General features: G+C 42.6%; 1 protein-coding gene across 1 annotated transcript in view; it reads right to left on the bottom strand.

Annotated features, from left to right (window-relative positions):
- The window catches only part of dock4b (dedicator of cytokinesis 4b), a gene marked incomplete in the record, with an annotated part of 144,040 nt that overhangs the window by 2,703 nt on the left and 126,451 nt on the right, over positions 1-14,886 (bottom strand). The window contains 7 exon segments of the mRNA XM_025007753.2: positions 1-194; positions 2,558-2,622; positions 4,207-4,323; positions 6,971-7,043; positions 11,741-11,850; positions 12,945-13,026; positions 13,818-13,932. Coding sequence (XP_024863521.1) covers positions 1-194; positions 2,558-2,622; positions 4,207-4,323; positions 6,971-7,043; positions 11,741-11,850; positions 12,945-13,026; positions 13,818-13,932 — 756 coding nt within the window.

Here is a 14,886-nt window from a genome sequence, read left to right as displayed (position 1 = left end):
AGGGCGATGGGCGGGGGCTGGGGGTAGGGCGGGTGGTCGCCGGCGGGCAGCTCGGTGCCCGAGGCTTCCGACACGCTGCAGCGGCTCAGGGAGGAGATGCCGCTGCTGTAGCTGCCGGACAACACGGGGGAGTTGGACACCAGGCTGGTGGATTGGCACTCAGTGGGTGAAGGGGTGAAAGGTGGGACCGCGGCCTACGGAGACAAGAAACGACAGGAAATTTTCTTTTTAAAATCAGTTCCTTAATGACCTTTTTTTTCACTGAACAGGACAATGGTTCGCAACTCTTTTCATTGATTTCAGTCAAACACAGATTCAGTTCCATCAGCGCTTTAACCAAAGCTTCATTCAACATTAATGACCACAACATCCTTATACAAACAATTAAACATTTAATGAGAATGGAAATATATATCGATATATCATATTTATTTAATAGATTCCGGTTTCTACATATTGAATATAATATAAACACAAATGTTAGGTTTGGTGTTCCACAGGGTTGTGTACTGGTGACCACTTGTTTCTGTTTATTTACTTTGTTTGGTAAATATAAAAAAGCTTCACTTTTGGGTTCTTTTTCTGCATTTTGTTACGTTGTTAATGTGGACGTTCTCGACACCTAGTGGCGTGGTATGGGTATTGCCTAAGACCTAGATTTTTGTAAGCTACAACAAATACTGGGCTTTATTTATTCATACAGCAGTTACTTCTTTTTTTTTTAATCGACTTTAGATTGATCTGCTGCTACAATTTGAACATAAAGACACACAGCTGATCCTGTTTTGAATCATAACGGTTTTTACTTTTCAAATCGTCTTTTAAATAACCATTTTCCCCATTCTTCTTGGTCAAGTTTCTCATTCTGTCTGTATTTTGCTCAGCTAAAATGGCCGAACTAAAACGTAAAAAGCTGAATGAAATCTGTCTAAGTTCAACACAAAAACGTCTTTTAGAAAACCCGTCCATGTTACAGCAGCACAAACTAAATTCTGACTGCGTTTTGAAAGGGCTTTGGCGTGTTTTTCTTTCATTGAAGCGTTTTTTTTTTTGCCGCTCCGCCTGCTTATTTAGATCAGTAAGTCTGCATCGTTCCAGCACAAGGAGAGGCGACCGCTTGACACAAACAAGGATGGTCAAGGACGATAAAAAGTTAAACATTTTTTACGGTAAATAATTCAAACTCCTGGCTGTCTCTCCCAAAGACAACTTTCTTCCAAGTATCATTTCTACCTCTGGGGATGAGTAAGTGCAGCCCTGTCAGAGCTGCTACATGTATTTTCTGCAGATTCTTTGTTGCCCTGGGGTTTGCAGGCTGGTAATGGGCCCCCGGCTGCATGAACTGATGTTTGCGTGTGTGTGTTTGTGTGTACGTGTGTGTTTCTGGTGTGTGCGCGCTCATGCGGCAGATAATGGGACCCCGCTGGAGGCCCACGGAGGATCCGTCGTTTGCTGCGCAGTGATGGGCAGCTTGGCGCTTCGCTCCGGGCCTCTTCTTTTTGCCGCACAAACAAATACGGCACACACTCCATCACACACCAATCTGACTGACAGAGCACGCTGAGCGCCGAGCTGTCACTCACACTTTGGTAATCTCGCTTCCCATTTTTACAAGCAGAACACACACACACACACGCATCCAGGGAGCTGTCACACATGAGAAGACATCACACCTGCGAGCAAAGCTGGGAGCTCGGCGCTGCTGTTTGCGAAAAGCCCACAAAGATCACGGCGGCTCCTCTTCTGCCCGCCGCCGTTTCCGAACCAACTTTTTTACCCCGATTAAGAGCTTTCTCGGCGCTTACTTAACCTTTCCCGAACCTCTCCTGCTTCGGCTGGCCGGCATTAACTAATAAGAGGCTCATTAACGATAAATCAGAGCTCCGAGGCAAACGGAGATTAATCAGTTTATCTGCAGATAGATAAAAAAAAAAAAAAAGCGTTTGAGGTCAGAAATATTAAACACTCGTTTGAAGAGCTTAGCTGATTGATGCTGAGGGGAACAGAGCTCCCATCACAATAACAGTAAAAAAATCAAAAAAATCAAACAGTCTTTGTAGGTTAAAAGCACCGACAAATTAAAAGATCACCCGCCGCCTTTCAAGCCAGAGGTTTAGACTCAGATCAATAAATGTTGAGAAATACACAGCTTTCGTTGCTGCAAACAACATTACGTGCAGTCTCACGCCGTATTAAAATATATAAGATATGTTCATGGCAGAAACACCAGCCGAGAGGCTTAATAAAGTCGTCTGCTTTTGTGGATCTCCAGTTAACAGGTGACACCCTCCCGGAGACCGGAGTATATTTAGCTAAAACAATGAATGCCCTGCAGCCAGTCCCATTCCGGGGGCCCTTTAGGGACCGCTGACATGAGAAGTACTAAATCAGCAGCGGTGGAGCTGTTAACGGCTTCGCTGAGCAGTAATGCAGAGCCTCGCAGTCTCCTGGCTGACACAGAGTGGGATAATAACCCCACATTAGACCGCTGAGATGTTAGCAGGAAGGAGTGAGCGGCATCGGCCTGTCGGGAGGGGGGGACAGAAACAGGACCAACCTTTTGCGGAGATCTGGACGTGGGGCCGGGGGACTGCGACCTCGTGTTTTTAGCCGAGGAGCCTGCTGACGGAGGGAGGAAGAGGGAGACAAAAAAAAATGACAACATTAGAGCGGAGGAGCGTTTTTTCTTCTTCATCAGGATGGCCCGGCGTGAGTCATGCAAACAGAAACACACAGGAATAAAAAGAGACGCAGACAGGGCCAGTGGCTTTAAGCATCAATGAATCAAATGAGTGCTGATGTTGTGGAGGTCCTTCAGGCTGCCCTAAACTGTTTCTGCACCCAACAGCTGCCGCTACACAATGCAGCGAGGGCAGAAACAGACACACAAAAACAGCTGCTGATTGCGCTGCCGGGCACCGCGTCGGAAACACCGGGGAATAAGTTCAATCTGCTGCGTCTGTAAACGGAAAACCGAACGAAACAAAGGTTGGAGTTCATAATAAAAGAGGCCTAAAAGAAAAAAAAAGCAAAATAGGAACTGGAATTAAAGTTAAACCACTTCCAGAAGAGGAATCGGTAGAATCAGATATTACAGTTACTGTTTTATTTATTCTTTCATTATAACGTGAAATAATCTTGTCAGGATGAAACGTCTACTCTAACACATCAATCTAAACTAAAAAAAAATAAAAAACAACCTTCTCTGACGTGTCGAGCTGCTGAGGCCTGAGGCTTTTTAAACTTTTCTAAATACAGACGGGAACAATCAACAGTTCAGTCATTTTAGTTTTGTTGCTGATTGTGTTTTATTTTTACAGAAATGTCTGCAGCTGAAGTAGCTGCAGGAGCAGAAGTACCTTCTGAAGTAGCTCCATGTTTGATTGAATATATATATATATATATATATAAATATATATTCAGAATAAACAAGGAAAGATAAGCTTTTAATGTAAAAAGAAAAACAAAAGAAGTGGTTTAACTTTAATTTCAGTTCCTATTTTTCTTCTTTTTTTTTTCTTTTAAGCCTTTTTAGAAATTCAACAAGTTCTCTTTTGTCGAGGCTGACTATTTAGTGGTAAACACCAGTTTCTTTGTGTGTTTGAGATATAAACGTAACCGTTTATTATCAGCATGTTTGCTTCACCTGGAATCCCAATTCGTTTGTCCGTCTGACACGTTTGTGTGACTGCGAACCATCTGTAACGTTCACTTGACCTTTCTGTTAACGGCAAGCAGATGCCACTCACACGGTGTCTTTACTACGTCTCAGTTTGATCGCAGTGTCGTTTACGCTCGCAATCATTTTGAGACGTTTTTGGAAACTTGTGGGCTGAACACACTTCGAGTTGAAGCTGTATGCGTACCTTTACTTCCAATTATTCGTCCTTTCGCTGTTAAATTCCCACTCCGGCGGAACCATTTCACTGTTACGACTGTCAGAACAATCAGACTGGTTGTAATTCTCAGTTAGAGACATTAGAAAGCAGTAATAAAAGACCCTTTTGTGAAAGATGAACGTATGTTTACTTGTTTAAGAGGGGCTTTCGCCTCATCTGCTGCTGGTGAATTTTAAACCTCTGTGAATGTGTGTGTTTGTCAACTATTTGGAGTCAGTTGTGTCTGCCAGGCCAGGAAGACTCTTGTGTTAAAGCAGGAAGAGCCGGTGAGAAGCACCAGGTGTCAAGACTGGAAAAACGAGTTTACCTGAGTACGGCGGCCTGGGAGGTACAGGAGGGCACTTGGGTTTGCCCGGATAGTCAGAGAAGGACGGTGCACCCTCTTTGACATTGTCTAGGCTCCAGCTACTGGGAGTGGGTCTCACTTCACAGCACACACACACAGAAACACCAGAAGTCCCAAAACACACGGGACGGCATGCAGACAAAACAAGAAAAGCACAGAACACAATGGAGATGTTCACATTAAATGGATGATAGAATAATGGGAAACATGACACAAACATCAAACTGCCTAAACGCGCTCTTCGAACAGACGTATAATGCTTCCTGAGACGCGGCAGAGGAGGAAGACGACAAAAAAAAAAGTCTTTAAATCCTCTCCGGCCGTCAATCAGCTGCGGGGTGACGGGATTCGACGCGAGCCGTCTCCCGAAGAGCTCGGGTTATTACACATGACATATTTATTCCTTTCCTTTAAAGTGGGCGCAGCTGGGTGGAAATAATGCAATGTCACCGTCTCGAAAAACAAACGCGTGATGACATGTGTTGGCTTGTTTGCTCGCCGCCAATCAAACGGGATCAAAACACATCCGAAAAGAGCCTTTTTAGGAAACGGCTTTGTGCTGCTTATCTGATAAATTCACGTTTATGTTAAAAATAATAGGCTATTTTTTTTTAAAGCTTTCTTGAGCTTTAAGTTTTACCCATTTTCCAACACAATTTGCCTTTTTTTTGGGTCAGAAACGGTACATTTGAGGTCGAATGACTGATTGGTAGGCAAATTTATTTTAATAATTGTCATCAAGCCCATTTTAGTGTATAGTAAACTGAGAAACTGCATATCTATGAGCAACGTAGGGTTCTTACTTTTGACACGACACCTTTGTTTCAAGACACCTTCCACGATCGGGACGCCGTCCTCGTCAACTGTGCTCCTTTCTGGCACCGGTTTGTGGGCCATAACTACATTTATTACCTTGGTGGCATCATTACTAGTGGCCTGTATAATCTTCTAAGCACCACAGGTTTGAGGGGGAGATTGCAGAATGAGAACAAACTGTTTTATCACGAAGAATCTAAGTGTTTCCAGCTGACTGCTGTTTTTTGCTAATCACCGCCGGACACTCGGCTACAAGCCTTGGTTCCAGTTTTGTCAGTTTTGTTTTGCTTCTTCACAGTCTAGCAAATTGTAATGTATATTAAATATAAACTGTTAAATTTAGAGGTAAGACCCCAGCAGCTTCAGAAAAATAAATAAATAAATCAGCTTCCTGAAATCATCCTTGATGGCTCTAATTGTTAAAAATCGGCAACTCTATAGGCAATTTAAAAGCCCTGATTGGTCAACAGCTACAATTTATTTTGTTTAACCAAATAAAACAGTTCACTGATTTGTTTAACTTCTTAACAATTTGATCAATTCTTATATGTGTGTGTGCTTATTGTTTAAATTCTAGGCCAAAAACAAACCAATCCTCCTCACAAATGGGCAAATATTGGTCCAACCGTTACAAAAAAAAAAAAAAAACATATTTCACTGTGTTAACTTTGTCACAGGTTGGTTAATTTTAATGTATATGCACAATAACTGTTCAATTTTTATGCCAAAAACAAACAATCTGGCAAAAATCGGTATTGGCCATTAAAAAGCTGTAATCGGTCAACCTCTACAAGTCTACAAATTTAGCATGTTTATAGGAAAAACTCAAGGAGTCCTTAGTTTAGTCTGCATATTATATAAATATATAAATATAGTTCACATTCAATCAAACATTGAGCTACTTCAGAAGCTACTTCTGCTCCTGCAGCTACTTCAGGTGCAGACATTTCTGTTAAAAATAAAAGGCCAAAGAAGGCATTTTTAAGTTTTATTTCACGTTTCAGAGTAAAGGTTTTATCCTAACAAGACTCTCCCAACTTAGAATGAGAGAATAAATAAAAGCCACTTATACGGTAACAGGTTTCGTGTAAATTCTAGCACGTTTTTATCACTGTCATGTGTACAGAGGGGCCATGTCACCATATTGCGGCTGCTTCCTGTATGCGTCTTATAGCTTTATTTACACATCGCACTTGACTCGCATGGAGAGGTGTGTGTTTGTGTGTGTGTGTGTGTGTGAGTCACAAGGAAACTTTCTCATCTACACCCATCCCTCTTTGTGTCAAGGTGTTTCTTCTGCCACCCACAGTAATTATTCCGGTGTCAGTGAAAAAAAAAAGCATGTGATTACTGCCGGCTGTTTGTTTTGTCGACAAAAAAAACAATGAAGGTGAGATTTGTGAGGCTTGGTAAAGAGGAGTTGTGTCTGGATTTTAAGTTTCTTTTAATTTATACAATAAGTCACCGGGACTGAGCTGGCAGGAGGAGAGCGCTGCGTTTCTGTAAGATTTGGGAAAGATTCTGAAATAAGATGACAAAAAAAAAGGGTTTTCTTTTTATACTTGTTGGGTTTAAATAAAGCTATTTAATGAGTGGAGATGATCAGAAACACTAAATGTTGCCTAATAAACCCGTTTCTAGAAGAAAACATCTATGAAATTACCGATTTTTACTTATTTTTGTAAGTTTTATTAGAATCGTTTGGGTGTCTTGAAACAAAGCTGTGCTCTGTAATGATGCCACGCCGAAAAGAGCTTTTTCTTTTTGGAGAAAAGAGAAAAAAATGGACCATTTTTTTAGATATTTTTAAGGCAACAAACAAGAGATATTGTTTGGAAATGCGGGACAAATGTAATATTTCTGAGAATGTTGCCTTTAAAGAGTAGAAATGCGAAGATGGCGTGTTTACCTTTATCCGGCGCTGAGAGGTTGGGGTCACTCCGGGGTAAAGTGGTATCCCCTATCTGATGTGGAGGAGCTCTCTGAAGAAAGAAATCATCCAAATTACTATTAAACACAGCAAAAAAATATACCTGGAATATATGAAAGTGCTGGCATAAAAAACAAACATTTGAGTATTTATAGAAACCGGACAACGGCTTCAACAATGGCCACAATTTTCAAACGCTTTTCCTTTAAAAGGCCAACAGCAGGGGATGCAGAGCGACTCCTACGAGTACAAAGCTCGTTTTGTAGAAGTCAAACTGAATGGTTAAAAAAAGAACCTTTTATGAAAACGAGAATGTTGAACCTTGACAAATGGTAGAACGTGATGCTGGGTTTGAAATAATAGCCAGAAACTCAGATATTTAAATACAATGTGTAAGAAGCTCAGGTTATAAGCAAGCAATCTTTTGAGTGATTTTTAAGTGCTTTTTTTATTTCCTGAAAAAAATCTAATTCTTATAAAGATATCTTATGTTGTTTTTTTTTTAAATTCTACATTAATTAAGATCAATTGATGGTTTCCTAACAGCTGGCCCATCATCTCAAACATGGCTTCTGTGTGTTCAGGAGACAGCAGACTCCCATCCTGAAGGGGGTGCCAAACACACGACACGCAAAAAAAAACTACAAGGCCAATCTTAAGCGGAGAGCCAGAAACAAAGAGAATTGTTTTGAGAAAAATAAATTTTTTACTTCAAATTCAAGTCGAACTGAACTGCAAGCTGTGAAGATACCAAATTATCAGCCCCCTTCTGGCCCGGCCTGGAAACTGAGGGTAAATGTGAGCGTAGCTGTAGACAACAGACCTTTATCCTTAGATAATAAATAAATTGTTTTTATGCCATGTTTGCACCATAATCGTTACAAAAACTTGAAATGCACATCCATAAATTGATTAAGAAGAAAGCATAATGGATGTTAAGACTGTTTGTGTTGTCATTATGTCCTTATTTAATCGAGTCATTAGCATTTTTGGATGTTTGAACAGCCAACAGATGGGCTCACACACCTTTGTCACTGGGAACCACTGTGATAAATGTCTTGAATTTCTTTTCTTCTTGTCGTTTGATCTGCCAGTTCTCAAACCGGCACATTACCGCCACCTGCTGGTTCAACGGTGTGGAGCAGAGGACCCAAAAGTGGCACAAACGAAGGAATTCCTGCTTCAGCGGTCCCTGTGTTGCGTGTTAGCTGACATGGCCTTAACATAATAAGTGTGATTTCTATTCATTCAAAATAACTTGCTAAAAAAAGGGCATTAAAATTACTTTCCTAACTGCTGAGCGACCAGTAATAGTTGATTTTAAGTTCCTGAGCATCCTCTAAAACTCGCCCTAACAAGTTTAGAGCAAGACACAAACATTAAAGTCAAAGTCAGACTCTTTCCAGAGTTGTGACCTGTATAATTGTGCTCTGATTGCAGTAAGTAATACAAGCAATCAATGCTTCATTCAGCCAACAAATAAAAGTGTCTCATAGTCGGTAGGCTCGCTCTAATTATTGCCTTTGTAGGTTTCAACACAAACGGGCCAAGAGAAGCTGGCGAACTCTGCCACGAGCAGCCGCAGCTCGGAATAAACAGCCTTGAAAAGCAAACACATTATCTTTCTGTTAGTGCTGCTTCGCCACGGCGGCTCGTGTGTGATCGTGTTACATGCTGTCCTTCGGCTATAAAAGGAACTGCAATATCAACTTGTTCTTGTCACCTCTTGTTATTGTGGGAACATTAGCTTGCTGTACAGAAATGTTCTTTCAAAGCGGAATGAGGCAGGCCTGTGCTTTAATAAAGACAGAAGTTAACATCGGCTGCACTTGGAAAAAGCTGCGACTCGGAGCCTTACAGCGAGGAGGCCGCTCCGTCTCTTAGGCAGAAGTCAAACACTGAGATTTTGTCGTGCATCACGAAGGCGACCCGCTTTTCTGCCCCGCTGTGCGCCTTATTGGTGGCCACAGTTGGTATAAACTTGAATTTTCCTCCAGGCGGAGCGAAACACTCAGTTCTCAGTTTGTGCTTCAAGAACCGCAAAAACTGATGGGAAGTAAGAGCTCGATCAGAGCTAACGCTGCTGTTCCCATGAGGCATAAAAATACAAATAAATGGCTGATATATATATATATATACACACACACGCACTTTCTTCATTCAAAATACCAAACTAATATTGGATCAAACCATCATAACTATGTTGTTAGGGTTTACACAACTACCCCTAACCTTCTGTCACGAGGTTTCGTGTCTGCATAATTCCTTGTCTTATGACTTTTACAAAACAGGAACTTTTATTTTAACATATTGTATAAATGTTAATTAGGGCTGCACAACATATCAAAAATGTATCGACATTATCGCATTAATTTTACAATGTATTGTGATAAATGGGAGAGCTAAAGCAGATGCCAATAATTGATTTGACTGTCCTAAATGCTCACAGCTTATTTAGGCTAACTGCTAAAGTAACACTAAGGCCCGGTTCCACCTTCGTGTCCTTCAAATGCGCCTTCACGCTGAAGGGTTTGAGTGCCTAATGTGTCCCAATTCACCGGAGTGCTCTGTAGCCCCGCCCCCTTTGTGTACTACATCCGCCCTTCGGCTAAGCCCGCATCCAGGCGGACTTCGGCGAAGTGTTTACCCACAATCCATCGCTGCATGTGACGTTTGGAATTTTTAAATAAATTGTCTTTATTGACAACGAAAGGGTTTTGAATTAAATGGCAGAAATATGGCGTCTGTCACGAAAAAAGCATTGTATGGAATTAATTCTTGTTTCACTCTGCTGTACAGGTGTGAATACGATCAACAAGTCAGAACAAAACACATCTGAACAGGCAAATATCTCCTGCAATGACTTTGCAAAGCAAAAATACCTAAACTGTGCTTTTAAAATTGTTTTGGCACCTTCTTAAAGTACGAAAACAGCGACTGGTCGGCCATGTTGGATGTCGCAGTTACGACCCAGAGGTGCAAGTAGAAGATGTAACCCAAACTGTCCCAATTCTCCAATGTCTGCATGCTTGTAACCTGCCCACACGAACCCTTCGGTGCACTTCCACTGAGTACACGCTTCATAGAAGGGCGAAGGGTGGAGGGCGAGTATCGGGACCGGGCCTAAGACTTGAAAGCATCGTGACGAGAACTGATACAATCGTCCCAACATTCAGCGAGAATATTGCAAACTGCATGTTTTCCTAACATCATGCAGCCCTGAAAGCACTACTGATTGAACCAACATTTCAAGTGTCTATGACTTAAATGATTGGAAATTTTACTATCAGCTCAAAAAGTTTGCTTTTCATGACATCAGGAGCCGTCATGTTCAACAGATGAGTACGACAGAATCAAAGATGGCCCAAAGTGGTCACATTTCTTATACATATTTTTCTCCACATAATCTCATACATACAAAGTCAATTAAAAGAAAGGCATATCTGTTTTATGTGTCATTACAAATTACGCTACGCCTTTGTGTCAAAGCGATTTCAGTGACGAGAATTCTTGGTGCTTCTTTAAAAAAACTGCATTGGTTCAAATTTATTCAATTACAGTTTAGTTTTTCTGTTTTTAAATCCGGTGCATGTTAGGTTCAAAACAACAGCAACAACAAAAAAACAAAAACAAATGAGGTTCATAAATCTGTCCTCGGCTGCCCTGATTTTTACCAACTCTGTATTGGAATCGGCCACAGAAAGACCCAAACTGGTCAATCTCTGAGCCCAAAAGAAGTCATTTTTTTCCAATTAAAGATTGATGAGTGGGTTTTATATGTATTTTCTCCTCAGCTGAGGTCTAACAAAGAGTAATTGATAATTACATTATGAGACTGTCAAAAAAAACCAACTCCAATTTATAGCTCCTGGGGTCGTTTATCGTAGATCTTGACGGTTGTACCGGAGAACCATCTTTCCGTAAAATCCTTTCCCCTGCCCCAGGTGGCACAATGTTTGCTTCCAAAATTTGCTGGTATTTACTCAAATCTCTTCCTTCTTCTACTAATCACAAAGTTCCCCGCGTTACGAACTGCAACACAAGCCTACAGCATGTTAAATAAACTTCAGCACTCAGATCTTTTTTTTTTGTCTGCTAACATCTTTGTTAATCTGGTCATCGCGACTAAAAGCTTCTGTTTTAGCTCTCATGAAATCCTTGTGAATATGCATCACTTCTTGTTCGCTGGCATTTCTTAATTACATTCTGAACTGAGGAAACGGCTCCCTGAAAACTCTTCTGCTCCGTCTTTAGTGCCTTCTGCTTTATGAGCATCAATTATTTTATTGTTCGGAGCGCCGGGAAGCTCCTCGGAGAAGCCCATATTTACTGACTAATGTTTGGACTTTCCTTATGAGAGTTTTGAACAAGCCATTGTATTGACAAGTTAATTAAAGTACAAATGTTGGAAAATGTATTTGAGAACCAAATTTTTTGGGGATGCCAAAATCTCTGCTTAGGTTTTTTTTTATCCTCTAAAATGGTGCAAATCGGCTATAGTGTGCCAACCCTTCCTTACAGGCAATGTTTACCTCCTGCTTGACTGTGTTCATCTGTTCTGTTAGCAAAATCCTCAAAAATGATTGGTTCATTCTTTCCCTGTAGGAATATGTCATAATGAGCATTTCCCATGAATATTTCTGTCCATTTCCTGTTGGAGTAACAAGCGGAAAGTAGTTCTATTAATGTGCTTTTTATCAAATGACCCTCCCTTAAGTGAGCACAAGGGAGTGTGTTGAGTGTGCCGACCTGTGCCGGGTCCAGGGGGTTGGGGAAGATGGCGCTGACCGGTCGGTCCCGCGGAGACAGACAGGCGTTTTCTCTGGAATGCTTGTGTTTCTCTGCCATCTGAGGTGAACCTGGAACGAGCAGCGCGAGTCGTTAGAGCTCGTACACACATATACACACACACAGAGGAAAAAAAAAAGCATAAAAAAGACCAAACAGGGGCGAGGTGTTAGGCTATTACCCACAAATACTGGCAATCAGGAAAGGCCAATCTCTCTTTCTTCCCCCCCAAGCCTCTCCGCCATCCTTTCAGCCTCACTAGCTCCACGACGTAATAAATGGCCCGGCCCTAACTTCACACACACACACACACCTCGCTCCCACTAACCTCGCTCCTACATCTCCTCTTACACCAAACAATCACAACACAGACGCGACGGAGTTACATATGTAGCCCGACGCGAGAGATAAGCACGGAAGCCACACGCGGCGCAAAAATTCGTCTATTTTTTTTTTTCTTTTTTTACAGCAGCCGTTTTATGAATCTGGAGCGAGCGGCGAATGTGATAGCACTCGGAAGGCTATCATATGAATATAAGATAGCGATCGCTGGCTCTCGTTCAGGTAACGCGACAGCGGCGATAATTCACAACACGCTTTATGGGTAGACAGAGGGCACTTTCATAAGGGCGCCGCCCGCTGTCACCAGCTTGCCAAAGGGGAGTGCATACGCTTCCATAAACGTCTTCATATATTCTCACTTTTTATGACGGGGATCAGGCAGAAACACATTTACTCGCTGAAACGCATGGAGATGAGAGGGCAGCAGGAGGAGGCATCAGGTATTTATGCCGCACAGAAGACACAGGGTTGTATTAAGGGATACTCGGCGCAGATGTAATAATCTCTTATTCTCTCTTGTGCTGTTCTGCGTTTTCACCAGCAACATGTTTCTTCCAACAGCACTTCCCCTCAACCCATTTATTCCTTCATCGCTTTATGTTCACTCCCTTTTCCTTTCAGCTCGTTCTTCCCGCCGACCTCCGAAGACGAGAACGCCGCGGTGATTTGGGGAAAACGCTGCGTTGTGGAAAGGTTTAAAGTTCGGCCCGTCCGCCTCCTCCTCCGCGCAGATCTCGCTCGGGCTTGAAATATCAGCTCGCAAGCCTGCAGCGTATTGTGCCGTAAGAAAAAAAAAAAGAAAGAGGAGAAGTCTTGGTCTCACCTCTGGCGCTGGAGGGGGCCGAGCTGGTGACGTTGGGCGAAGCAGAATGGTTGGAGCTGAGGCTCGAGGTAGAAGGACTGGGCTGTAAGGGGGGGGGGGGACAGGATCTGGATCAGCATCGTCAACCAGAACAGGAACATTCAAAGTTTACAAACTGTGCTTCCCAGTTAGCTTGCTTCGGTAAAAAGTTTGGAGAATGACTCAACTGGTTTTTGCTGCCGTACTAAAAAAGTACACTGACAACTTGAAACAACTCCATTTTTTAAAAAACAAGCTCAGTGCACTCTGCGTGCCCAATAAATAAAATGAAAATAAAAAAATCTGTCATTTGATGCGTTAAGCTCATAGTTTATGATATTTTTTCTTGATTTTTTTATGAAATTGTAGATAATCTGCAGAAGAAAACCCTCAATATTCAAACCTAATTCCATAATTGGCTCAGTCAGATCCCTGATAACAGCTTTTTTCTTCCGTATGCTGTTACTCCGGGCCTGCCAGGTGCATCAGACAGCTTGCCAGGAGTTGTCGGCAGCTCTCTGAATTGGCCAAATCTAGTTTAGATTAGACTCAGGCGCGCTCCCCCGGACGGCCCGCAACAAAGGCACCGGGTCCTGAATTGATATAATCATGACGATTTGTTTGGCCCGACGAAGGACCCCCCCTCCCCCCGGACAAAAGAGTCAGGATGACAAAAAGAGCGCGGGGGAGGTCAGGGGAGAGGAGAAACGAGGGCGGAATAGAGTGAGGTGGGATTATATCTAAAAAAAATAAAGTATTGCGAGTCGAGCGGGAGGCCAAATGTTAGGATGTGGACTCAATCTACTATTTTAAGAGCCTTTAAGAGGCTGGGAGACGGCGTGAAGAGGGGGTCACCTGCATGTTGAAGACTTCATCTGAGCTCTCCGATTGGCCGGTGATGTTACTGACTTCGTTGGAGGCTTGGGATGAAAGGGAGGATGAGGAGTAACGGTTCACTGCCGGGTAGCTGCTGGGGCTAAGGGTGTCAGAAAGACAGAGAGAGATTGATTATTATTATTATATTCCAGTTAGTGATCATGTGTGTGTGTGTGTGTGTGTGTGTGTGTGCCTGTGTCTGGGTGTGTTTTGGTTTGTCAGTCTGTTCGCAGTGGAGAAATGTCTAATTGAACCCTCAGAAAGTAATCTACACCTGATTAACTTTTGGGATCCACCTAAATCAAGATGTCTGCCGCAGCTAATAAACCTTAGTAAACACAGAAATGGCTGTAACTCAGTTGATTTTACAGATGCTGAGGTAAAATTTGGCATAGTAGCTGCTTCAAGTCAGTGATAACAGATCTTTATTTAAAACTTTGGCATGCAATCGTTCAAGAGATGCTGCTTTCATTTTGTTATGTTTTGTTATATTATAGAGAAATTGACTTACCGGTTATTCAGTGTGAACGCCGTCGATGCCGGGAAGGAAACAAAAGACAAACAGAAACAGAGGCTGTCAGATTAAATGCAAAAAACCTGAAGTTTAGGAAAAAAAAAAAAAAAAAGAAAAAGTTTGTTTTTCAAAAACACAGCGCACAAAAGATTTTAAAAGTCAGGCAAAATATGCTGAAATGTCACTGGGAGATTGAAGTGATGTGTGTGTCCCCAGGTCTCTGTGCCCCGTGGGAGCAGACTGTGGAAGCAGAATGTCGCAGGTAGACAGCGTGGAAGGGTCACTGAACACATCAAAACACACACACACACACGCGCGCGCGCACACGCACAGCCTGGTTGCCGGCCTGACAGCAGCCACGCAGAAGCATCCCGGTGGGTCCGTCCGTCCGTCCATCCATCCATCCATCCTGCCATCCATCCATCCGTCCGTCCGTCCGTTCGTCCGTCCGTCCTTCCATCCATCCATCCATCCATCCATCCATCCTGCCATCCATCCGTCCGTCCATCCATCCATCCATCCATCCATCCATCC

This window comes from Kryptolebias marmoratus, linkage group LG18, assembly GCF_001649575.2.
Source record: "Kryptolebias marmoratus isolate JLee-2015 linkage group LG18, ASM164957v2, whole genome shotgun sequence".
NCBI classification, from domain to species: Eukaryota; Metazoa; Chordata; class Actinopteri; order Cyprinodontiformes; family Rivulidae; genus Kryptolebias; species Kryptolebias marmoratus.
The sequence above is the reverse complement of the archived record's forward strand: the minus strand, read 5'-3'. Positions and strand labels throughout refer to the sequence as shown.